The sequence below is a fragment of the Cucurbita maxima genome, unplaced genomic scaffold (assembly GCF_002738345.1).
Source record: "Cucurbita maxima cultivar Rimu unplaced genomic scaffold, Cmax_1.0 Cma_Scf00043, whole genome shotgun sequence".
In the NCBI taxonomy this organism is placed as follows: Eukaryota; Viridiplantae; Streptophyta; class Magnoliopsida; order Cucurbitales; family Cucurbitaceae; genus Cucurbita; species Cucurbita maxima.
This window is the reverse complement of record NW_019272059.1, coordinates 1,029,814-1,056,368: the sequence shown is the minus strand read 5'-3', so window position 1 is coordinate 1,056,368 and position 26,555 is coordinate 1,029,814. Positions and strand designations below refer to the sequence as shown.

General features: G+C 36.5%; 3 protein-coding genes across 5 annotated transcripts; 1 reads left to right on the top strand and 2 right to left on the bottom strand.

Moving 5' to 3' along the window:
- The first annotated feature begins 431 nt into the window (after positions 1–431).
- LOC111470054 (DNA-directed RNA polymerase I subunit 1) lies at positions 432–14,928 on the top strand. Its single transcript, XM_023115527.1, has 22 exons — positions 432–582; positions 669–936; positions 1,228–1,397; positions 1,899–2,058; positions 2,168–2,437; positions 2,565–2,819; positions 2,909–3,079; positions 3,730–3,892; positions 4,337–4,527; positions 4,868–5,134; positions 6,441–6,529; positions 6,627–6,774; positions 6,879–7,097; positions 7,471–7,899; positions 8,015–8,159; positions 8,938–9,149; positions 10,111–10,313; positions 11,121–11,319; positions 11,421–11,680; positions 12,011–12,151; positions 12,551–13,331; positions 14,096–14,928. The coding sequence occupies exons 2-22, from the start codon at positions 919–921 to the stop codon at positions 14,690–14,692; spliced, it is 5,088 nt and encodes a 1,695-aa protein (XP_022971295.1). The 5' UTR covers positions 432–582; positions 669–918; the 3' UTR covers positions 14,693–14,928.
- A 300-nt stretch (positions 14,929–15,228) lies between these two features.
- On the bottom strand, positions 15,229–18,553 carry LOC111470056 (protein FAR1-RELATED SEQUENCE 5-like). Of its 3 annotated transcripts, none has more exons than XM_023115529.1 (4): positions 18,363–18,553; positions 17,467–17,928; positions 15,654–15,869; positions 15,229–15,530 (listed from the first exon to the last, which is right to left on the bottom strand). In XM_023115529.1, exons 2-3 carry the CDS (start codon positions 17,926–17,928, stop codon positions 15,666–15,668), a joined length of 666 nt encoding a protein of 221 aa, XP_022971297.1. In that variant the 5' UTR covers positions 18,363–18,553; the 3' UTR covers positions 15,229–15,530; positions 15,654–15,665. The 3 variants fall into 3 exon arrangements, with proteins under 3 accessions (XP_022971297.1, XP_022971299.1, XP_022971298.1); XM_023115531.1 differs by having other exon boundaries at positions 17,467–17,888; XM_023115530.1 differs by lacking the exon at positions 18,363–18,553 and adding an exon at positions 18,167–18,344 and having other exon boundaries at positions 17,467–17,888.
- Positions 18,554–23,360: 4,807 nt separating this feature from the next.
- Positions 23,361–24,964, bottom strand: LOC111470055 (zinc finger protein WIP2-like). The gene is made up of 2 exons (XM_023115528.1): positions 24,268–24,964; positions 23,361–23,885 (listed from the first exon to the last, which is right to left on the bottom strand). Exons 1-2 carry the CDS (start codon positions 24,835–24,837, stop codon positions 23,400–23,402), a joined length of 1,056 nt encoding a protein of 351 aa, XP_022971296.1. The 5' UTR covers positions 24,838–24,964; the 3' UTR covers positions 23,361–23,399.
- Between the last annotated feature and the right edge of the window lie 1,591 nt (positions 24,965–26,555).

The following is a 26,555-nucleotide window of genomic DNA, read 5'->3' as shown; positions in this document are numbered from 1 at the left end:
ACTATCTTAATAGTACTCTAATTATCACGATATCAGAGTAGGATGATGTAAATAAACGTATATATCTGCAAGTAGCTGCGTAATTGAACAATTTCGCAAGTAGTCGAGGTCATAATACGATATTTAGCTTCTATATAAGATCACGAAATAGCATTACATTTTGACGTTTGATATACCAATTGGAATAAAATCTTCCTAAAGAAAATTAGGTTAAATATGTAATTAAATTTGGAAAAATTAGAAGAGTTTATAAATATTTGAGCTTCAATCCTAAACTAAAACAAATTTGGTAAAGAAAAGAAAAATTTAAAAACCTAATTGGTTGAGATATAATCTTATCAATTTTAATAATATATTAAAAGGAAAAACAAATTTAGAAATAAGGTTCCTTTAAGAACTAATATAATTCCATAGCCGTTTGCATTGCGCCGTCCAACTGCGTCTTCCGCGTTATCGTCTTCTCTTCCCTTTCCCTCTCCTTTTTCTCAGTAACCATCTTCGCGCCCGCCGCCGCCGCCATCGATAAGAGACATCCTTTGTTGCAACCCGCCGTCGTCGCCACTAAGCCCTCTCCGTCGTCTAGTACGTCTTTTGTCATTCGATCTTTCCTCTACTCTTCGCTACAACTATTCGCTGCTGACGTTTTTTTTTTCACTCGCCGTTTCCAGGTCGCCATCGTAAAAGCTTCACTCACGCCGCCGCTATAGGCTGATGCTAAAGAATTGCCCGAAATCAGTGTAAAAGAAATATTGTTTCCTTTTGGAATCAGTTTTAAAAAAAGTTATTTCTTCTTCAGTTCACACACGCAGGGTAAAAAATCTCGATCGGTGAATGTGCTTTAAACCTCTGTTGTTTCTCTTCCGTCTCTCGCGCACGCCAACTGTTGAAACTGAGTAGTTGGAATAGATTGTCACTGCCATGGCTCAGACCACAGAGGTACTAATGCCCGTTTCTCTCAATATCTGTTTCCTTCTGCTTTTGTGTGTTTCCGAGTGTTCGCTTTCATGTTATTGTTTGTTGCGAGAGGATGCGAGTATAGTAAAACACGGAGATGGTTTTGAGCTTATCTTCATTGTATCTAATGTTTAATTGTTCTAAGCTTCTACTGCATGAAGTGAAGACAATTTCTAGTTGTAGACCACTTTTTATGTTGGAAATTTTAGCTTTGGGGTGTGGTAGGATGTTGAAGAGTAGCGTAGTTTTTTTAATGGTGACAATTTGTTGCAGGGTGCGTCCGAGTCAGTAAAGGCGGTTGCCTTCAGCTTCATGACTGAAGACGAGGTTCGCAAACTCAGTGCTGTAAAAGTTACTGCACCCATATTGTTAGATGCTATGGGCAGGCCCGTAGCTGGCGGACTTTATGATCCAGCCATGGGTTCTTTAGATGAGACAACACTGTGAGTACCTTGGATTCTTGTTTACTTTTCTTTCAGAAGTTTAATATTTGTCTCGTGCCATCCAATATTTCATGTTGTGCTTGTTGATGAACGTTTACGTAGTTGGCTCCAGCTATGAGTTTATTCTGTGAATCTTCCTGTTCGTAGGTTATAGGCTCAGAAAATATTGTCTTAATTGTTTTGCTTCAGCCTTCACGTTATGTACATCACCTATTGTCTCTGTTGTGATGGGTAAATTTGGCTTGAAATAGAATGGTCGAAAGAGGAGATTTTGGGGAAGTTTTGAAATTTGGCAGATTTGGAGTATTTAACCTTCTTATTAGCCTCTGGATACTACTGGAGTTTTTGCTATATCTTCCCTTTTAAATTCATTGCAATCGGAGAGCTATTTGGTGACATCTTTTTCATCTACAGTTTTGAACTTGTCTTGTAATCTAAAGTTATATTTACTTGTTCTCTGTTTCTATAATGTTTTATTTGGTTGGTATTTGGTTTATGTAGTTGCAAATCTTGCGGACAAAGGCCTTTCTACTGCCCCGGTCATTGTGGTCACATTGACCTTGTTTCTCCAGTGTATAATCCCTTGCTATTTATTATTCTCCATAATCTTCTACAACGCACTTGTTTCTCGTGCCACCATTTTCGGGCTGGCGGATCCCAGGTAAACTTACTATAATCGAAGGATGTTTTTAGGTAGAATTCTTTAGTTTCATACACTCTTCTGTCTTCTATACATAAATAATACCTGCCAATTTAATTCTTGACTTTAGGTTGAAAAATGTGCATCTCAACTGGAGCTTATTTTAAATGGTGATGTTGTTAAGGCGAAAGAGTTGGATTCAGAATTGCTAACTGAGTCTTCAGATTCAAAGCATAGCAATGAAATGCAGAATATGCAACCAAAAAAATGGACCTCTCTTCAATTTTCTGAGGCCATATCTGCTGTGAATAAATTTTTGAAGCCCAAACAGAGAGAGTGCAAAAATTGTGGTGCCAAAAATCCTAAGATTACTAGACCAACTTTTGGTTGGCTTCACATGGTATTTCTTCTTACATGCCCATTTCTAATTCAGATGTGATATTACATTTATAGCTTTACTATCAGGTCATGGGCATATATACAAGTTTCAGGGATTTGATTTTGGTTCTTTTTCATGATGGACGCAGACTGGCTTGCCAGGAGCCCACAAGAGGGCCAATGCTATTAGAGGATGCAAGCCTGCGAGTGTGAGTAGTGGGGCTGAAGGAATATCCTCAATTGAGGAAGAGAATACGGTTCCGCAAACTACTGTTATCAATATGTCGGAAGTAGATGTATTTGATGACACTGCAACCAAGGCCTCTGTAGAAGATTCTGAGGAAGTTTCTCCTGAAATTTTTGTGCCAAAGAATTTCTCCACAGTCCATTTGTTGCCGTCTGAGGTACATACTGCCAGTTTATTTTGTAATAGCAGATAATTTTTTCCCTTCTTTTCTTCAAATAACAATAATAATTTGTATTTTTATAATAGGTTAAGCATATTTTGAAGCGTTTGTGGAAAAATGAAGCTATGCTCTGTTCGTTTATTAGTGATATTCAGCATCAGGGATATGGAAATAAAGCAGGCCACTCCATGTTTTTCTTAGAGGCTGTTCTAGTCCCTCCAATTAAGTTCCGCCCCCCTGCAAAAGGAGGCGATTCTGTAAGTATCTTCTCCCTCCCTCCTTCTCTTTCTCTCTCTCTCTCTTTCTCTGTTTATGACTAAAGACCAAGGGTTTTGATGAATGATGGTCACATGCTTGCTCATCCCTTTTCTGTTTGGAACCACTTAAATTGATGCATGGAAATGAATTAAATTCTCATAGGAACCACATAAGTTGATGCATGGAAATGAATTAAACGTAGTAGATGGAAACTAAAAATCAAAGCTGTTGAATGAGTTTCTTGTTAACTGCTGTGACACTTTTTTTTGGCCTCCCCTCTGAAACATTATTTGACCGTTACGTATAATTTTTTGATAAAGGACCAAACTTTCATTGAGAAAAAAATAAAAGAGTTTGACAATTATATTTTAAAAGAATAATGCCTTTGATTGCTAGCTTTTGCATTTCCACCTGACTAATAGAGTAAAGAATGTTGTTGAAAACAGTCGTTTATTTAACTGGTTTGGAAATTGGGGTCGTGAGTCCTTGTATGTTCTACTTCTGTAATAGTACCTATCCCTTGCATTTTAAACTGCAACCTTTTTTTTTTCCTAACTCAAGATCTAACTAATCTAGCTATGACTGTAACAATTTATGTGGTCTTTTGTACATGTTTTCATAAAGAGTCGCTGCTTAATTGTGTTCTCAGATAATGGAGCATCCTCAAACTGTGTTACTGAACAAGGTGCTACAGTCCAATATATCATTAGGAAATGCTCATGCTAACAAATCAGAACACTCAAAGATAGTCAGGCTATGGATGGATCTTCAACAATCTATCAATGTTTTGTTTGATAGCAAAACTGCATCTGGTAAGCATGTTTATCCAATGTCAAAGTTTCTAAATGGCCTTCAATTTATATGCAATGCGGAAGTAGGGGACTCAATTTTCTTTCAATTTGTCTTGCTGGCTTGTTTCTATTGATTTTCTTAATTACCTTTTTCTTTTGTTTTTTTTTTAAAATTTCCAATGAGGGAGTCTTCTTACACCTTTTTTAGGGCTTTGTTACTGTGAGATATCTAAACAAAAACCACCTTTGTAGAATAATTAATGCACAAGTCATCTGGTATTTGTGCCACTAATTGAAAAGTTCTGCCTTACCATGGTCGCAAAATTATTGTGTTGCATTTTGCCTCTAATTGTAACCTTGTAGTAGCATGTTTGCTATTTTTGATAGTCTAGTACTGCCATGAATGTTATACACAAATCATGGAACTGCCTATTGAATGGTGGGGCCATGCTTTCTTGACGGCAGGTCCAGGTCAAAAAGATGTTTCTGTGGGAATATGTCAGTTATTGGAGAAGAAGGAAGGCATGTTTCGTCAGAAGATGATGGGAAAGAGGGTTAACTTTGCGTGCCGATCTGTCATTTCACCAGATCCCTACTTAGCAGTTAATGAGATTGGAATTCCACCTTATTTTGCATTGAGATTGACCTATCCGGAGGTATTCTAATCTAAACAAGTATTCTACTTGTAGTAATATTGATTGTCTTCTTTATTTGTATGTGGTATGTACTGGTTTTTGTTTTAAGCCACAACATGTTGATTAGACTAACTAGTGTTAATTGGTTATTTATTGAAACAATATTTTAATCTTATTTTTCTTTTCTGAGAGTAGTCTTCATCATTTTTTTTTTTTTTTTTTTTTTTTTTTTTTTTTTTTTTTTTTTTTTGTACTTGTTCTTTTAGGTTTGCGTTTCTTATTGAATACAGTAGGAAAAAGTGGCTTTTATCCCTGACCTGATCGTGTTTTATTTGTTCCTTTTTGTTGTTACTTTTTCCAGAGAGTGACTGCTTGGAATGTTCAAAAGTTACGAAATGCTATAATTAATGGTCCTGAAACCCATCCAGGAGCCACACATTACATTGATAAGTTAGCTACAGTTAAGTTGAACTTGAAGCCAAGTCGGAAATCACGCATTTCTATCTCAAGGAAATTACCTTCCTCTCGTGGAGTGGTTGTCGATCAAGGAAGTGATGATTATGAATTTGAAGGGAAAATTGTGAATCGCCATTTGGAAGATGGAGATATTGTTCTTGTAAATCGACAGGTAGACTTTGGTTTTATTTGACATAATTCTTTTACATCTGTACTACTTTATCTATAAGACTTGAACTTAAATTTATGCCTTTTTTTGTCATTATTGTTATAGTTGGTTGCTGATTACTTTGTTAAAATGTGTTTCCAAGTGAGTAGGGATATATTAATTTTAGTGGAGGAGGATTATTGAGGGTTTCCTGGGACAAAATCTACACCTCTAACATCTTCGTTTGCGGATGACACAATTTTCTTTTACCTGGGTAAGGAAAACTCTTTCTTAATATGAGTGGTTTATTGCCTTGAGATGAACAAAGGTAGGAGATTGACCATCGGTATGAATTGTGACCCAATGAAGTCGGGTAATTGGGCTTCTCTTGTGGGGGTGTGAAATCAGTTAGGTTCCGTTCTCTTACCTTGGGCTCCCTCTAGGCCGTGATCCAAAGTGCATGTCTTTTTGGAATCCCATTTTAGAAAAAACCCAAAAGTGTCTTTTTCTTTGATAAAGAACTTTATTTTCTAAGGAATACTTACCCTCATCCAGGTCGTTTTGGGTTGGTTTTCAACTTACTTCCTCCCCTTATCCAGAATCCCAGTTTTAGTTTAGCTAGTTCAGAAAAATGTTGCTAAGTTTCATGCTGTCTTGTTTCTTGCAATTTTTTTATTGTTACGTATTGATATAGCTTACATGATGAGCCTGAAATAAGCTTCCTTAGTGGTTGAGAGATGTAAGGTTGAAGTAAGTATTGATTCTTTTTTGTGGAAAGTTGGCTTCGTTGCTATAGTTTGGGTCTTTGGCTTGTAGGGAGTTAAAAAATTTTTAGGGGTTAGGATAGAGCTGGGGAGGAAGTTTAGTAATTAGCTAGGTTTAATTCCTTAATCTGGGCGTGGTCTCCTTGTTTTTCCAATCACCTGTTAGGTCCTATTGTTATGGATTGGAGTCCCTTTTTTTGCATTGTTGACGTATCGAAATTCATTGGTAAAAAAGAAAAAAAAAAAAGAAAAAGAAAAAAGAAATAATACAAGGGCAACAGAAAAACCAAGCTCACAAAAGGGAATCCCACTAAAGAAAGAGACTCTAATCAATCAAAATAAGACCAAACGGATAATTATAAAAGGCCTTCAACACTGAGGTTCAAAGGAAGTGTTGAACCTAACAAGGGACCGAGCATCACATGGACCCCTCTGCGCACTCCCCGTCATTGATGATTTACATAAAATAGAGATGGTGTAAATTGGCTTTTAGTTCTAACATTAGGATGTCTATTTATATCCTATTTTTTCATGTGTTTGAGTCTTTGTTTCTTTTTCCCCGACAGCCTACACTTCACAAGCCTAGTATTATGGCTCATGTTGTTCGTGTCTTAAAAGGAGAGAAGACTATTCGAATGCACTATGCAAATTGCAGGTATCATTATTTATAATTTGTATAAACTTGTACAACATTTTGTGTTATTTTCAATGAGAGCACGTGCCACTGAAAATTTATTGTTCTCTAATTACAGCACGTATAATGCTGATTTTGATGGTGATGAAATGAACGTTCATTTTCCTCAAGATGAAATTTCTCGTGCTGAAGCTTACAACATTGTGAATGCAAATAACCAATATGTGAAACCCACCAGTGGTGAACCAATCAGAGCATTAATTCAGGTACCAAGTAAATTTCTAAAACCCTGAGCTTATTTCTTCATATACTCTCTGATGTCATTGATATATATAGGTGATTAACCACCTAATTTGCATATATTCTTCAGGACCACATTATAAGTGCTGTGCTTCTCACGAAGAAGGATACTTTCTTAAAATTTGATGAGTTTAGCCAGCTTCTCTATAGTTCTGGCATTTCAACATCCAGACCATGTGCTTCTTCAGAGAAACCTGGGCAGAAGATTTTCATTTTAGATTTTGAATCTGAGATGCTACCTGTTCTTCCTGCCGTATGGAAACCAGAGCCTCTTTGGACAGGAAAACAGGTTTTGGGATCTTTTCTAGAAAATAAGATACTTGCATATTAATGTTGCAGACACGGAAATATATCTTATCATGCAAAAAGAAAAAAAAAACAGAATAAATATTAGGAGTTCGTAGGCATGTGCTACTTTAGTAATCAGAGGATTTGTGTTTTGTTGAGATGTTTGCTATGATACTTGAGCTTGAGTAAGTAATGTTAACCCACTCAAGGTTTCTAAAATGAGTTCATATTAGAAAACTATCGTTGTTTGCTTGCTTTTCTTTGCACTTCTCCTGGATTTGAATAGAAATTTGTTGTTTTGTGAAGAGTTCACAGGCCTCATGGGTTAACTTCTGATACCGTAATCGTTTTTGTTTTTTTTTTTTGGTTTACAGGTTGTCACAGCCTTATTGGACCATATCACTAGAGGGGCCCCACCATTTTGTGTAGAAAAAGATGTGAAAATTCCACGTGGTTTTTTTAAGTGCAGACATACGGGAAATAATTCTTCCAAAGTCAAAGTGGCCGATGGTGATAAATCGAAGAGAAAAAGAACTTGGAATGGAATTAAGTTGGGAAAAGGAGAAGTTCCTGATGAAGGGAACTCTAAAAAAGATGATTACTCAAAATTTGATAAATTGAAGGCAGAGCGTTTAGATGACGATAGCTTACTAATATTTAAAAATGAATTGGTGCGTGGTGTCATAGACAAGGCTCAATTTGGTGACTATGGCTTAGTGCATACAGTGCAGGAGCTTTATGGTTCAAATACTGCTGGCGTCTTGCTTTCTGTAATGAGTCGTTTGTTCACTGTTTATCTTCAGGTGATGGTGTACTATTTCAAGTTTACTCTCCCTCTTTATATAAAATAACACAAGCTAGTTTTCATCTTACAAGTTGGCATTGACAATACTTGTACATTCATCTTTCATTTCTTAGATGCATGGGTTCACATGTGGAGTAGATGATCTTTTGTTGATACAATGTATGGACAAGGAGAGAGAGAAGCAACTCCAAATCTGCGAGAATATCGGTGAACAGGTGCATCTTGGATTTCTTAAGGTTAAAGATGGAGAAAAATTAGGTATTTTCCTGTTCACTATTAGTGCTTGATGCATTAAGTGTTTTTTCTAATAGAAAGAAGCATAAAAATTTCATTGATGAATGAAGTGTACAAAAGAGAAGATAAAGCCTCCCAACTACCATTGGTGGATTGCAATAAATTACTGTAGAACGACTATATTTTTTAAAAGGGTGTGAGCATTCACACCAGTAAAGGGCAAATTAAATAATGAATGATTGTTATTTATAGTCCACCCACTCCTTTCACACCATAGAGACCAAAAAAAAAGGAACAGTTAAGTGCAAACCATAGTGTTTTCTTATCGCTTTTGAAAGGGTTCCCCACAAAAATCTATGATAAAAGATAAAATATTTACAGGCATAATCATGCTCCATGCAAAGCCTTCCAAATTAAGGTTTCAATACTATTGTGCTAAAGAAATTAAGGATTCTCCATTGAAGATGATCTGCTGTATTGATTCTCCAATGACTAAGCTTCCATAAAAATGCCTTAAATTTTCTTTGGATATGGTATTTACTCGTACATACTCTGATTAAAATCTTGACCTACGAGGAAGAACAACTAACGTAGATACATATCCAGAGAATGATTTGAAATGACAAGCATAAATGAGCTTTATGTGAGGCCTGACAATTGCATCTCAAAACACTTTCCATGATTCAGCCTGCCATGACAAATATTTTTATTATGGCCCTGACTGTTGGTGTGGAATCTATTTGTTATTACTTCGGACTTTCTCAGTTTGATGGATTTGGGACTTGATATGTTTGATTTGCAGATCCAATGGCACTGCAGTTGAATATTGAAAAAACTATTTCCAATAATGGAGAGCCAGCATTAACATCATTGGATAGAAAAATGACCAGCCAACTTAATGAAAGGACTGGTAACTCTAAGGTCCTCAAAGATTTGTTGTCTGAGGGCTTGCTAAAACCCTCTGTAAACAACTGCATTTCTCTGATGACGACTTCTGGGGCTAAAGGTGGTACGGTAGGTTTCTTTGCAATTCTGAGTATCTAGGTATTTGTTGCCAATACAATGCTTCTTCCACAGTGGTGTTATTTTTCTGTCTTCTTCCTTTTTTTAAAACTTTTCTTCCGTTTAAAGCTTCTTTCTCTTTGCTTTAGGTGTAAGGAAAGAAGTTTTAAAGGGAAGAAAACTTCCATTTTGATCTTGTGGTAGAGCAATGTTTTTCTATGTACGGCATTCTTAAGAATATAAGATTTGATATATCTATTAGCTTAAACATTTTGATCTTGTGGTAGATTAATATGCTAACAGAATTAGAGGTCATGTGTTTTATGTATTCAAATCCCTGCAATGTTATTCTCTCTTATTGATTTTAATAGCTCAGATGTTTTTTGTTTGTTTGGTTGCCAAGTGGCTACTTTCGAGTAGTTAAGGTAGTAGTTGGTATTGTAGCTGTTGTTTTTTCTTTTTTAAATAAAAAGGAAAAGAAGAGAGAAGAGTTGGTGTAAGTATTTAGCAAGTTATTAGAAGCTTATATAAAATTAGAGTTCAAAATGTAGGCTTCATGAGTCATTTTTTCCTGTAGCGAATAATGGTTTAATTTTTTCTCTTTCCTGTTGATTGCTTGTTGTCTGATGCAACTATGATGTTTTAGTTTCCCTTAACATGATAAAATTGAGGATAGTGGTATTCTTTGTACTAAGAAAATGAAATGTGGCTATGAAAGTACAAAACTAAGAAACCTTGAAACAAATGAAGACAAAAGTATATGCTGATCTCCTGTCGTTGTATTCCATCTTTTTTGACATAATTGACGATCTTTCTTGAACTTGTTTCGACTTGTTGATGCAGTGTAAATGCATTTTTCTTTTATTTGTTGCATTTACGTGTATGCGGATGGAAATTTGAATCAATGCTCAATCACAATTTTACTCTGTTTTGAGATTTTTCCATATTTTCTAATTTGTCTTGCTTTGAACAGGCAAATTTTCAACAAATATCTTCACATTTAGGCCAGCAGCAGTTAGAAGGCAAACGAGTTCCTAGAATGGTGTCAGGAAAAACATTACCCTGCTTTCCGCCTTGGGATTGGGCATCACGAGCTGGAGGGTTCATTGTTGATCGCTTTCTTACTGGTCTTCGACCTCAAGAATACTACTTCCATTGTATGGCTGGCCGTGAAGGGTAAATTAAACTTCTTCTGACTTAAGTTAATCCTGACGAATGTTATGTGTGATTTGGCATAATCAGACGTAGCTATTTGTGTTTTTTCTTCCCAAGAGTTAATTGGTTTATGCATCATATTTCTGCATTGAACCTCGTCCTATCTATTTGAAAATTAAAGTTAAGTTTGGATTCCCTATAATCATTCCAGTTCAAGATTTGATCTTGTTCACTGACCAGAAACTAGAAGAAGTTTAAAAGTTGTCCAACAGGTTATGATATTTCAATTTTGCGTCTAAGAGGTTTCTGAACTTTAATAATCTTTAAGCATCATTGAAGGACAGCAAGGTGAGAAAACCCCTTTATGGAAGCATACTTGATCTGCATTATAATCTGCTGTTCAAGGATAAATGAGGAGTGATGAAAATTGCAGTACATTCATCATGTTTCCTGCGTTCATAATTATACTCCTTAATATATATGTAACTCATAAGATTATGGTTACAATGAATTATTAAGCCAAAAGTATACCATAACAGGGGAAATTAACGAATAAAAAATACAATTCTGGTCTTGATTAGTGAACTAATGATTTTTAAATAGAATATACCATGCAAATGAAATTGGTTACGTTAGATCCTTAAAACTGCAAATTTGGCCATATCACGTTCAGTTACTTTTATCTGTTCCTCTTTTTTGCCCCCCTTCATGGCTTTTAGATAGATTGTTCTATTGGTTAAGGAGCAACATACAAGAACTTTTTTCATCAGTATTTACTTGACATCTTATTGACATATAAACAATGAGTTTTTTTTTTTCTTCTCATAGGTTGGTTGATACAGCAGTTAAGACATCTCGGAGTGGATATCTACAAAGATGCCTTATTAAAAATCTGGAGTCTCTAAAAGTTGGTTACGATCATACTGTTCGTGATGCAGATGGCTCCATTATTCAATTTCGTTATGGCGAGGATGGTGTAGATGTCCATAAAAATGCCTTTATTATAAAATTTGAAGCACTTGCAGCTGTAAGAACTTGTAACCTTCAAAATCTGGATGCTTAATAGAGCTTTTTATTCATTGTTTGTGTGTTTTCTGAATGATTAGATCATACCTATTTTTATTTCAGAACTGCGAAATGATCTACCAAAAAAGTCATCATCAGCCTGACAGCTTTAATCAATACATCAATGAGCTGCCTTCAGTTCTTCAAGAGAAAGCAGAAGTCATATATAATTCCTTTGCGAAGGATAAGGCTCCTGGTCTGGGACAAAAAGATGACTTTATCCGGCTGCTGGAGAATAAGTACCTGTCAAGTCTTGCACAGCCTGGAGAACCAGTTGGTGTACTCGCTGCTCAGTCTATCGGAGAGCCATCAACACAAATGACGTAAGACCCCCCACCCTGTTTCTTACTTTCAGGCTTTAATCATGTTATTTCTCTTCGAATAAGACTTCAGTTTAAGCTTTTCTTAATATATTAGGAATAAGTCATCGTAATTAGTGTTGATACTTGGATAAGAATGAACTTAGTTTTCCCTGGCTGTTTTGGTTAGAAATCAGTTGGCTGATAAGCGAGTATACTTAACAAAAGTTCAGGAAAAAAAGTCACCTTCTCACTCTTTTTTAAAAAAGAGGAATTATTATCCCGTTAGATTGACTATATAGTGGCTGATTTCACTATCATTCTCTTTTGTTGTTGAAATGAAATGTGTCTTAGGTTGAACACATTTCATCATGCTGGGCGTGGTGAGATGAATGTGACTCTTGGAATTCCCCGCCTTCAAGAGATTTTGATGACTGCTTCACAAGATATTAAGACACCAATTATGACATGCCCATTGCGAGAGGGCTACTCAATGTAAGTTAAAATTACTGTTTCTTGATTCATTGCTACATGGTTATTTATCTAATCTCGTTATTACTAGTGTATATGTTGTATCCATAGAGTTAATATTCTCAGTCTACATAGTCACTTCGGCCACAATTACATTAGTATTTTTTTTATACTGTTTCCATTTAAAAAAAAAGAAAAAGAAAAAGAAATAAAGGTAAAGCTTGAAACTTATTGAACCATGGCGGAGAGAAATTTATAGATTGCAATGTATGTGAATTTGCGGACACAAGTTAACTTGGTGATTTTGTAGGTCAAACTAACCTTACAATTGGTTACTTGACATAAAGGAGAGTATACAAGTACAAATTATAACATGTTGGTCAATATTATTCTGAACCATAAAAATTGACTGTTATATGACAGGGATGATGCAAAGTGTCTTGCTAATAAGTTGAAGAAAATTACAGTAGCTGACATAATAGAAAGTATGGAAGTAACTGTTGTGCCATTTTCGCAACGGAAGCGAGAGATATGTAGTATTTATAAGCTTGAAATAAGATTTTACCCACTTGAAAGTAATCCACAGCATGCTCATGTATCTTCAGAAGATTTGGAAGAAATTTTGGAATTTGTGTTCGTTAGGGAGTTGGAAGATTCAATCCAAAATGAAATGCTCTTACTATCACGAATTAGTGGTATAAAAAATTTTGTGCCTGACTCACAATCAAAGGGTTTGAGTGAAAGCGATAAAGTAAGTAGCTCACAACGTGAAGAAAATGATGATGATGATGATGTTGGCAATGACTTAGATGTTGCTGAAGATCTTGGTTTTGACATGAAGAAACAAAAACTTCGAACTACTGATGAGATGGATTATGAAGATGATTCGGAAGAGGAACTCAATGTGAAAGAACCATCAGCAGGATTTGAAAGTGAAGTTGATCAAGGTGATGAGGCTGATATAACCAATGATGATACGATGGAAATTGTTAAAGACGCTACATCTGAGGATCAGACTGTGATAATAGATGTCTCAAAGTCCAATTCGAAAGGGAAAACAACCAAAACATCAAACAAAAAGAAGAAAGCTAAATCAGAATTCTCCAGAAAGGACTATGATAGAGCAATTTTTGTGGCAGCGAAGGGAAATCATTTTGAAGTCCATTTTAAGTTTACCAATGAACCTCATATTTTACTGACGCAGGTACTTTCTCACACTCGTCTATTTTCATCTGGATCTGGTTTTTTTGTTCCTTATGTTAGCACTTATGTATTTGTAGGAAGTAATCTGTTTAATCAGTTTGATATGTTTCAGTATTTTTGTTGGCTCTTTTCCTTTTGTTAATTTATTCTGTTTGGTTCATAATAGGCAAGTATGTAAGCGTCTATGACAAGATGCCAAAATAATCTAGAATATATTAGTTAAATTATCTGAGTGAAGGCCAATTCACTTGGTGCCTTTGAAAGTTTGCATGTCATTCCCCATTTCTGTTGAACAACTCTTCTTAACCTCTTGCACGTGTTAGTACGAACAATGCCTCTTCAATCTCTTTGAGGTGGAGCCTTGTGCTGCTTTAGACTCTAGCTTAAAGAAAAACCATGGGTCCTTGGTATCTATCACCGTATTGGAGAGGTGTCTTTGAGAGATATTTGATAGACGAATCCAAATTAATAGGTTCAAAACCTTTAGCTAGACAATCTCTTATAGGTTCTACTTACACACCGGACCCATATTGCAGTTGTCCTGAGAACATTATACTTCCAAATTCAAACCTGCGCGCGCTAAAACTATTGACGAGCAATAGCACACATATTCCTGTAGTTACTCTTAGGGTGGATGTAATTCTTCTATGCTCATTCGATAGTCTAGAAAATTGTTGGTGTAAATCTGTTTCTCATAATACATTGTGAGTTTTTTATTTATCCACTGATCACTTTATGAACTTCCTTTCTGGCCTGTGAAATCAGATTGCTCAGAGAACGGCCCAGAAGGTGTCTATCCAAAGCTCTGGCAAAATCATCCGCTGTCAACAAATTACTTGCAAGGAAGGTCAGGTAATATACCACGGGAATGATATTAAGGTAAGAAAGAATATCAAACCAGAAGAAAAGGAAAAAGTTCCTGCATTGCAGACGACTGGAGTCGACTTTAAAACGCTCTGGGAGTTACAAGATGAGCTTGATGCTAGATATATATATTCCAATGACATTCATGCCATGCTACAAACATATGGAGTGGAAGCTGCTAGGGAAACAATAATAAGAGAAATTCGAAACATTTTCAGTTCATATGGGATATCAGTCAATATTAGACATCTAACTCTAATTGCTGATTATATGACTCATTCTGGTGGGTACCGACCAATGAATCGATTAGGAGGCATAGCCGACTCGATATCTCCTTTCAGTCGAATGACTTTTGAGACGGCTGCAAGGTTCATTGTTCAAGCTGCATACCATGGGGAAGTAGACACCTTGGAAACTCCATCTGCTAGAATCTGTCTTGGTTTGCCAGTAAAGATGGGAACCGGTAGTTTTGATTTGATGCAGAAAATCGATGTCTGATGAGTCCCTTTGGCCTCATATCTTGAGTTTTGAGTTATTTGATCGACTAATTTAATTACCGATCAATTAATTAGTTGTTATTGGAAGAGATTGTCTGCAGTGAATTTGGATGCTACAAGATTTTGTATTGTTAGCTTATAGTTGTATTATTTATAGTGTTTACATGTAGAAACGAACATGCAAGGATGTTGAAAAGTCCAAAAAAATGGCACAAAATTTTGTCCCGTTTAGAAATACTTGGATTGTAATTAGTATCTTATCGACATAATATTCTGAATAGTCCTCTACTAGTTATCTAGTCCTCTACTAGTTATCAACTTGCTTTAAAACATTTTCAACACGACACCGAGACCTCATAGAACTTTCGATACCATTTTTTACAACAACAGCCATTAACTCAGCACTTTAAAGCTTTTACTAACCTAGATCTTAATGAACACCAAGTTATAAGAACACCCAAGTGACCTTAAATGAAAACAGGAAGAACATTATGGCTATGTGGGCATTCTAGGATGGGATTTGGATGATTCAGTATATGCACAATCAGAGATTTCTGAAGAACTGCATTGGTTATTCAATAAAATCCATTCATGGAGGTAAATCAAATTGTCTCTACATTACAAAATTATCTCTCCTCTCAGATGTCTGCAAATACTTCTTCTTCATGCCAGTGCTTGCTACGATGTCATTCCTCTATAACGCTCGTTTCCATCGCTTGCTCCGAGTTTGGGGTGGGGCAGGGCAGATTTGTTAAGAATCCCTTTTGGGAGCTTTCTGAAGGGTGGTCGCTATTCTTCATATGCTACCAAGCTCCAAATATCGATGGCCACCGACGACACTGCATACGAATATAGTTGTACTTAAATGACATAGGATATACCTTCGATGCAGTGAAAAGAAATTAAGATGAAAGACAATATTGGGGGGAAGCATAACAGCCAATAGGCAATCAAATACTCACTCTGTGGCTGGGTTATCTAGGATGCAACAATTCTTGCTCAAGGGACTCAAATTCCTTAAGGTTGGTAACTACATTCTGAACTTTTCTCGATAATTGGTCGGTATGCTCTTCGACAATTTTCATAAATGCGGCGAGCTGTTCTTGGTATGTCAAACACAACCGTTTCTTATTCCGCAGCTCTGTAGTGAGTTCCTGTATTTGTTTATCTTTTTCATCCTGCAAGCAAAAATTCAAAATCAGCTCATTTAATCATATGATACAACATAAATATAGATCTATCACCCACAGAAAGATTTTAGGTGTGAGAATACAAATAATCCGAAGAACTCTTGTAAGTTCACTAGTTTCCCAAACTAAGGATAGTAGAATATTCATGAGTAACTAAATGTGCTAGATGGAATGGCTGGTTGGTTTTATTTAACTGATTGGTTCATTTGAGTTGGTTAAAGGGGCAGGTTTCTTCCAAATATATCTAAATGAAAACCATGGTCACACCATACTCCCAAGTAAAAGAGATAGCAGTGACATGGGCATCAATAAACTGTACACACAAGAGTTCAATAAACCGCTAAAAGTGAAACTTCGTGTAACATAATTTCTTTATTATAATAATAATAACAACAACAATTGTAACGGCCCAAGCTCACCGCTAGTAGATATTGTCCTCTTTGGACTTTTCCTTTCGGGTTTTCCCTCAAGGTTTTTAAAATGCGTCTGTTAGAGAGAGATTTCCACGCCCTTATGGAGAATGTTCCATTCTCCTCTCCAACCGATGTGGGATCTCACAACAATACTTTCATGATGGAAAAAGAAAAAACCCTAGATGGTGTCAGACACCAGGAGGGTATAAAACAACCCCCAACAAAACATTGAGCAATAAGAAGCTAAAGTCAAGGACAGTCTAAAATATAGGCCAAAGTAAGGAGAAAGATAAATACAGCTTGTAACATTGCAATTTGGTAGGATGGCACAAAGATTAGAAAGGCAGACGAAACTAGAAGCCTCTCCCTTAAAGCAAGGTAACAACTACCGTTTATATACGTGACACGTGGTCCTTTTACAGAAGAGTCCCCATTAACAGTTTGTGAGATCCCATATCGGTTGGAGAGGGGAACAAAGCATTCTTTATAAGGGTGTGGAAACTTCTCCCTAGAAGACACATTTTAAAACCTTGAGAGGGGAAGCTCGTAAGGGAAAGCCCAAAGAGAACAATATCTGCTAGCGGTGGGCTTGAGCTATTACAAATGGTATCAGAGCCAGACACTGAGCGGTGTGTCAGTAAGGACGCTAAGTCTCGAAGGAGGGTGGATTATGAGATCCCACATTGATTGGAGAGGGGAACGAGTGCCAGCAAGGACGCTGATCCCAAAGGGAGGGTGAACTGTGAGATCCCACATCGGTTGGAGAGGGGAACAAAGCATTTTTTATAAGGGTGTGGAAACCTCTCCCTACCAGACGCGTTTTAAAATCTTGAGGAGAAGTTCAGAAGGGAAAGCCCAAAGAGGACAACATCATCTCGCGGTGAGCTTGGGCTGTTACACAGTTGGAAAGAAAGATGTAGAGGCAAAGATGTTTTAACTTCCATCTCCCTAAACAGTATAATTGATTCTATTGAACGATCAATTAAATAGCTCTCCTTGTTTAAAGAAATTCAGATTCCAAATATTTCCAATTCCATAACATCTGTGCAGAATAGCAAGGAAAGCACACTGGAAATGAATACAGTCTAATTGAGAGCAAAAGTAAGCAAATCTACAATTGTAATATATGATGTTAGATGGAAGTAAAAGAACGGGGGAAGAGAAACACGAACCATCGTCTGTCGAGCTTCACGGGGCGAAACCACAAGAGGATGATTATGCTCCTTTACAAATTTTGTAATCACCCATTTCCCAGACTTATCATATTTGACATGAATCATTGCCTTACAGCCTTCTCGAGTGCTCGCCCGAGGCTTCCGAACTGCCCCAAATTTACCTCGAATGCTGACACAATATCCCTCTTTATTGCATCCAAGTCGTCGGGCAAGTATCCTCCCATCTTTTTCAGAACGACGACAGGACATCACACGCATGACAAACCCCACTTGACGGGCATACTTATCATAGAAAATTTTAGCAGCATCTTCAGATTCAAATTCCATGCCCTCATAAGGCTCAAGAATAATATCTCCATCACATTCAATTAATTCCGTTGCTGCTGGACTTTCAAATGATCCTCCCTCATCTGCGTCCACTGTCAGAAGACATCTTTCACTATTATCTCTCAAATCCATCTGAAAGTTACCAATTTCTAGAAAAATTAACTAAATCACGCGAGAAACAAGCAGAAAAAGAAAAGATAGACGATCGCAGAAAATTCATCAGCAATGGGACAGACACGAAGAACAGCAGATACAAAACATCAACAATACCCCATTTGCAAAGTTAGATCATCCAAACAAAAAATGGCGGCGCACACAAGAACCGAAAACCACACAACAACCAAAAATGGAAAGTAGTTTCATCAATTACTTTAAACTCTGTGAAGCGAATTTCCCAATAAGTCCAGTATACATAAATGGAAATTCAATTTCCAACAAACAATGAAACCCAGAAGAACAATACAGTATCTAAGCGTATTCAATTCAATCCTGACATCAGAAATTCAGTCTGCAAGCGAGAGGATTGGCGAAACAAGAAAAAGAAGAACTGCGATTAGAAACAATACCCTGATTAGAAGTAGAAGAATTGATTGGGCAGAAGGAAGAAAGAAGGCGAGTGGCGGCGCCTGATGAGCGAAGTTATGTGAAAGAAGCTTCCCGAGACAGCGACGATGGAGAAAAATGGGTGTAAGAAACGACGGTGGGAAGGAAAGATAAGACGGTAAAAACAGAGATGAGTGTGTCTTGTTACTGAAATCGGGTGGGGCTTTGGGCTTACATCCAAATTTTGGTGGTCCAATTAAGGGTTTTTTTTTTTTTTTTTCTTTAAAAATACCTTTAAATTTTATAAATTAATAATTTTTTTTTTTAAATTTCAATAATACTTTTAAACTTGGGTCGATGACCGAAGTTCAGAGACAAACCCGCTTAGCCTATGTTCATGGTTCAACACATTAAGTGCAGTTTGACCTAGTCAGCTTTGGTTGACGCACCCTAGCTTCCGTTAACATGCGGTTCAACACATCAAGCTCTAGTTCACCCTAATTCGACATGCCCAACCCTTGTTCACATAGGTTTAACGTCGATTTAAGCTTATATTCAAATTGGTTTAAAGTATTAATTCTCATAGAATACAATATCTAGTTCAATCATATTAAATGCATGTAACTCACCAAGCCAAATTAAATTCGATCCCAACAAAAGCAATGTCTTTTTCACCTACAATCTTCTCGTGACACTTCTTCGGCCTAACATATTGAGATTGGAGCATAACAAAAATGGTACCCTATATTCTATGTGAGTCAGTTGACTTCGATTAGACTATACCGACTCTAAGAGGAACGTGCCCAAGAGGGAGCTGCAAGATCTTGTAAATGAGCGTCTCCAAGAATGAGTTTAGTATATCATAGCTGATCCCACCATGGACGGGACTGGACCATACACGCACTACACGAGTAGAAGGGCCAACCTTTGTCCCGTGTGCGTAGGGCCGATCCCATTTTTGTTACATGGTAGGTCCTGCACTATAAACTTCTGGTTGAGAATGTTCATTAAAGTGAGCAATTTAAGAGTTGGAAACAAAGATGTAGTTGAGGACGCAGCATATGAGCTAAAAGCAACTCTCTGCTGCCTCATCTTCCTTCATTAAGTAACAACAAAAGCTGAGTCTTTCATTGGATTTCCCAAAGCAAATTTCAGACCCAAAAGGTGTGGAAAGATTGACATAAAGTCCCACATGAACTAAAGCAACTGGCTATCATACCATACCAAAGAGATATTTGTAGCCCAATCATTATTCATCGAGAAAATGAAACTAAATTCAAATTATCATCGATAATAAATATTGTCCACTTTGACATGTTACGTATCATTGTTGGCCTCACAGTTTAAAAATGCGTCTACTAGGAATAAGTTTCTACACTCGTATAAGAAATGTTTTTTTCCAATCTCCCACCAATGTGGGATATCACAGTCACAGTCACATCCCTCGAAGGCCAGCGTTCTCATTGACATACCGTCCGGTGTCTATTTTTGATACCATTTGTAATTATTGTGAGATCCCACATCGGTTGGAGAGGGAAAAGACATTCCTCATAGGAGATGAAAACCTCTCTCTAACAGATGCGTTTTAAAACCGTACGTACGTAATGAAGTAAGAACACAGATGATAGGTGAAGAAGATGATTTGAAAACACTGCAGCTTGCTCCACCATCTAAAGTTTGCAGAAAGTAACAGAAAAAGACCAAAGATGTCTTCATTTTGATGCCCTCATGACCTACTCTCACTTCATTAGAGATACCCAAATTGGTGTATGATCATCCACATAATAAGCCTCCTTCAACATTCTTACTTGTTTTAAGCAAAGAATATTAATGCATTTGGAACTTCACCACCACACCACACCATTCCCCACATTTCCTTTATTGTTTCCCCTTTGATTCAACTTTTTGCATTGTAATATCCTTTTCTACTTTGGCAAAATGGGATGTGATCCTTATAGGAAGCTGTTGAAAGTGCTCCTTTTTTTAAAAAAATAAAAACCCTTTTCCTTTTCAAGTTTACCTACCATTTGCATGTGTTTTTATTAGGTAAATACGTCACTTCTAGTCTACCAGAAGAGTACATAAATGAATCGAAACCACATTCGAATTGAGGAATCCTACAAATAAGATGCCTATATCAATAAATTGCATCTTTTGTTTTTAGTGATTCAATCCTAAGAACTCCAATTTAACCCCTGGAACACATAGACAAAGATGTTACATACAAAAGCTAGGAACTATTACTTTCACGAAAGTCTATGGACGAGAATATTGTTTAACCTAATTTTAGGTTGAGAGTAGACAGAGTATGGGAAGCATAGCATGTTGTGGTTGAGTCCAAAAAGAGAGGGAGTGGGGAAGCCATTGCATATTTTGAGGTGAAAGTAAAGAGAAGAAGAGGATGTATGATTGAATAAATAAGAGTAAGCGTGTCCTTTTTGGGTTGGTTTGGTTTGGTGTGATTAAAGGGAATAGGTTTTGTGTTGATGGGTATGATATGTAAACATTTATAGACAAAGCCTTTGAAGAAGGAAAGAGACATCTCATGAACACAATCAATCATGCACTATCCTTAAAGGAAAGCCTTTCCCTTAAACCCATTTATACACTAAAAGGAGGAATGCCTCAAATTGTGGTAGGGTCTCCTATTTCCCAAAGGGGTAGGAACCTTTCTTCTACGTATACCATACATATACAATACATTGACCGGTTACATATTACCATCAGCCTCACAGTTTTAAAACATGTCTACTAAGGAGAGGTTTTCACACCCTTATAAGAAATGTTTCGTTCTCCTCTCCAACTGATGTGGGATCTCACAATCCACCTCCTTTAGGGGCCAACATTCTCGCTAGCACATCGTCCAGTGTCTAGTTCTGATACCATTTGTAACAGCCCAAGCCTATCACTAGTAGGTATTCTCCGTGTAGTAAGGAGAGATTTACCGACCCTTAGAAGGAATGTTTCGTTATCTTTTTCAACTGATATGGGATCTCACATTAAGACAAGTATATATGATGATTGATTTGAAAAGGGTTACGAAGAAAAACAAGGTATGAGTGGGAGAGATGAAAAGTAGAAGATGAGAAGAAGAAAATGGTGAAGATATGAAGAAGAAGAAGAAGAAGAAGAAGAAGAGGCAGAGATTCAAAAGAGAGTGTCTGACAGAGAAGGAAAGAGAGAGTAATAGTCAAAGAGTTAGTGAAATGTCGTATCAAATGCACAGTTTATCCATCAGAAGAGGGATGTGTGTATGCAGTGTAGGAAGCATTTGTACAATATTTATGTCCCCACATACCCTCCTCTTCCCTTCTTCACTCTTCTTCTTTCTTATCCTTACCCTTCTGCCCCTCTCTCTCTCTCTCCAAAAGCTGCCACCACTATATATTCCACTGCAAATCCCCTTCTTATTTACACCCGTCTTAACATCTCATTACCCCGTTATAGTCCACAGTTAGTAGATACGTATCATCGTAAAACGTATATGTTAAGGAGAGGTTTCCACACTCTTATAAAGAATACTTTGTTTTTCTCTCTCCAATCGATGTGGGATCTCACATATTCATCCCATTCTTATATTAGTAGTGGGTCTCTTTGTAGCTATGTCGTTTTCTTTCCAAGTAATGGGTCTCATTATATCTTTGCCGATACGATGTTCGTCGTTTTTTTTAAAGATATTGGGTTTGTGGTTGATTTACATAAAAGAAAGAACAGCGTACATTGATTTATGTAACATAATTATAACCACATATAATGTTTTTTTCCCATATGTTTGTAATTATTAGTAAATCAACCTTTATATGATAATTAATGTTTTATCAACTAAATTATGATTAAACTGATAAGGAAATTCCAAAATTATATTTTTATTTTCTATATAAGCTTAAAAAGTTCGACTCCAATGAGATCGGCCTAAGCTAGTATTTCGATAGCTTTCCATAATAACTAGAATTTAGATATTTGAAAATCGAATCAAACTCAAGAACATAATAAATATACACTGGCTCTCTCTTTAAGCTTTGAAATTTTAGGGATGAGTTGGTGAATTATACGAACCATCATGAAGATCTTAAAGGGAAAACTAATCATAAAAAAGATAGAACAAAAAAGCCTGAAAACAGCTGAATGTGTATATATATATATATAATGAGGTGGGTATTGTGAGATGAACAGTGGATGTCTTCTTTTACGCACATCAATCAACCTTCTTTGACCTTTTATGGAACTCTAATTACTCGCACCATTTATGGCTTCCATGTATTCGCCTACATATCTCCCTCCATGCACCTCTATTTTCTCTCTCCAACGTACATTTCAACACACATCAAAAAAGTAACATGGGCGTCCACCCGTGGGTATTGTCAGCTTTTGCCCGTTATGTATCGCTGTCAGTCTCATGATTTTAAAAAGCGTATACTCAAGGGAGGTTTTCATACCCTTATAAGGAAGGTTTCATCCCTTCTCCTATGAATGTGAGATCTCATAATCCAGCCTTGGGGGCTTAGCGTCCTCGCTGTCACACTACCTAATGTTTGCCTCTAATACCATTTGTAATAGCTCAACTTGAGTTTTCCTCTCCTCAAAGTTTTAAAACGAATTTATTGGGTAGAGGTTTCCACACCCTTATCAATGCTTCGTTCATCTCTTCAACCAATGTAGGATCTCACAAAAACAAAACATGTTCATAAATCTCAACCTTAGCTACCTGCTAACACTCTCCACCATGTCTCCAAGCTACTTCCCAGATCAGAGATTCAAATCGCTCACCTTCTATCTAACTAAAAGGATATACCGACATTGGAAACAAAGAACCTATGGCAACTCGAGCATGACAATCGAACAGGAAGTTGATTAAAAAGGGTCGATTCAATTAGGAAAAAGAGCCATCTGGATTTTGTAACATGTATATACTATAAATATGTAAGAATAAGGTTCCCTTAAACCCCATATAGATAAAAAAAAAAAAAAAAAAAAAAAAAAAAAAAAAAAAAAAAAAAAAAAAAAAAAAAAAAAAAAAAAAAAAAAAAACATACTCAAATCTCCCTTAGAACACAACAAAATCAATCATGATCTTCCTCAACTTCAGAATATGCCGACTCGTCCTCCTCATCGAACGCATGATGATGATGATGATGTTGTTGTTGTTGACGATGATCATCGTTATTATTAATGTTACTATTATAAGCACCATGTCCATTCCCAAAGGCTTTGATGTGGTCTTTAAGCGATCTCTTATGCTTAAAATCAGAGCCACAAATGCAATACCAAAGCTTCCCACAATTCTTCTCATGAGTTCTCCAATCCCCTCTAACAGCAAAGGCTTTACCACATTTCCTACACATGAATGGCTTGATTCCATGCTTGCGTTTGTAATGAGTTTGAAGGGTTCTGAAGTCCTTCAATGGCTTCGCTCTCGGATGGTCGATGTTGTTGCGGCAGCCCGGCGAGCAGCAGTAGCACGGCAGCCTGAGCATGCCCGTTGGCTGTGTGCCTCTCAAGGACTCCGGGCCTCGCCTGTATTGTGAACCATGCCCCCACATGTGCATCTATAATAGGGATTTTTTTTCAATTTTGTTCATATCAAACAATGTATTAGCACAACAAAGTTGAGATTTTGAAGGCTCTAGTGTCATAAAAATCAAAACTTTGGAAGACCCATTTGAGAGAAACAAAAGAAAATTTGCAAGACCCAAAAAAGAACCTCTAAAACAAGGGAAGCACAGAGTTCAAGATACTAAAAGGGGAGAGAGGGAGGGGGCACAAAGAACATTGCCTGTGTTGTTCAATCACTAAACAAAAATTAAACATTAATTGAATCAAACCCCATCATAATCAACAACAAATCCATGCAAAATAAGAAGAACCCATTAAGAAAAATTTGAAATTTGCAAGAACAAAACATACAAGATGGGATTTTGAGAGGTTTACCTGCATGTTGTTGTATCGATTGAAGGTTTTGAAACAAACAGGACAAGAAAATTGAGTAGGACCAATGAGGATTTGAGAAGGAGTAGGGATCCAATACTGTCCTTTATTGAGTCTGCTACTCAAAGAGAATCCAGAAATTGTGATACCCGCTTGTTGCTGTTCTTCATCTTCATCTTCTTCTTCTTCTAATTCTTCTTCTAATTGATCTTCTTCCTCATTTTGATTATTATTATCAGACACCAAAAGGGTTGCCATTTCTGAGGCATTAGAGCTTGGAAGCCCTATGTGAAGCGCAACCGTCACCGAAACATCCTCGTTATCGTTGTTGTTGTTGTTGTCAATTTCCATGGCGGAGGAGGAAGTAAAAGAGAGGTGGTGGTCTTGTGATGACCTTGTGGGGCTGAGGCGGAGGAGGGGGAGGGCCTGCCGGAGTGGAGGAGAGGAGGGCGGCGCGTGGAAGAAATTGGGAGGAGGATTTGAAGAAGGAGGGTTGTGGTGGTGGTGGTGGAAATTAGTGGGATAGTTGAATTTGAAGAGATCTGTGAAGAAATTAGTGGAAGGATCATCCATGGTGGAAGTGGGATTAATGGGAAAAGGGATCTGTGGGAAGGAGAGGGAATAGTTTCTTTTCTTATTTGTTCTTCTTTTTAATATGTTTAGGTGTGGTGGTGGCTTTAATGGTGGAATGCTTTTATAGAGAGAGAGAGAGAGAGAGAGAAGAAGATGACTGAAGGAAGTGAACGGTGGAGAGTGGGAGAGAGATTGTGCTATGTGTATGTATACAATAAGAGCACCAAATTGAAGAGGGATGGCATGGCCAATTACTATATATTTTTTTTCTTTTTAGTGTTAAGCACCATCTAGGGTTTAGATTTTAACCTCCCATTCTCGTGGTAGTATCTATTTTCGTTTCATTTTTATTCTATCGATTGGAGAGATGAATGAAATATTTCTACTAGCAAATGTGTTTTAAAACTGTGAAGCTGATAGCGATACGTAACGGGTTTAAGCAAACAACATCTACTAGTAGTAGTGAGCTTGAACTGTTACAAATGGTATAGAGTTAGACATCAGTAGTATGCCAGCAAAAACATTGGCCCCAAGGAGGTATATTGTGAGATCCCACATCGGTTGGAGAGAGAAACAAAACATCCGTGACAAAGATGTGAAAACCTCTCTCTAGCAGACGTGTTTTTGAAACTGTGACACTAACAATGATGTGTAACAGATCAAAACGAACAATATCTACTAGTGGTGAACTTGGCTGTTACAGTTATGAGTGGGATAAATTATGTCTTTAATAATAATTTCATATTTGGTAACTTTTAAAAAATCAGATAATTTTGTAATCATTTCATTATTATGTTTATTTAAATTTAAAACATATTTATAAGATTATAGCCTAATTTCATTAGTCGAAAATAAAGTTTTAATTTTTTATTGGCTTAACAATATTTTGAAGGGAAAAAAAGATCTCTAAGATTTTAAATTTATTTTTAAAATATTAAAAATGAAAAAAAAAAAAAAAAAGCATAAAACAATCTTAGAAATTGTTTGGATATTAGGTTATAAAACATTTTTTGTTTAAAAAAACCTGTTTAGGTAAAATGTTTTCTTACAAACAAAAAAAAAAATTATTAAAAAAAAAAACAAAATATCTCCTTATTTTTCACAAAAGAAAAACTTTAAAAAACTAAAACATAATCCTCGTAAATTAGCTATTAAAACAAGTCTAGCAAAATCATAGTTCAACTAGCAACATATGTGTCCTGACATTCTCGTACACCTCCTAAGATATGATTACGTCACTTACTCTTTATTTTTAAAAGTGAAGACTATCCCACATGTTTTTTCCTCACTCACATATCTATAAGCAAAACATGCTTAATTTTAGAGTGTACTAAAAAGGAAGGTGCACCTCTGGTTGGTATTAAGTTTTTCTTAGTCATTCTATCTTTAAAATCGCTCTCATTCGAATGTAGGCACGGGACATTTATGGCAGGAGTGACATTTAAAAGATTTGAAAGATTGGAGTTACTTTTACATGCTTTTCCCCAAAACCATAAAACATCATTATATTTTGACTCAATCCATGTGCCATACGATGCTAAATCTCATTCAACACGTGCACATCAGGTGCCTTATCCACCACCTTCATATATACAATATATTATGTATTCCTCTTTAAATTAAAATTAAAAAGAAAAAAAAAAGAAAAAAAGAAAAAGCCTACTAAAGGTGATCATCATTATGGCATATCATGGTAAAGAAAAAGTAAAACTAAAGCT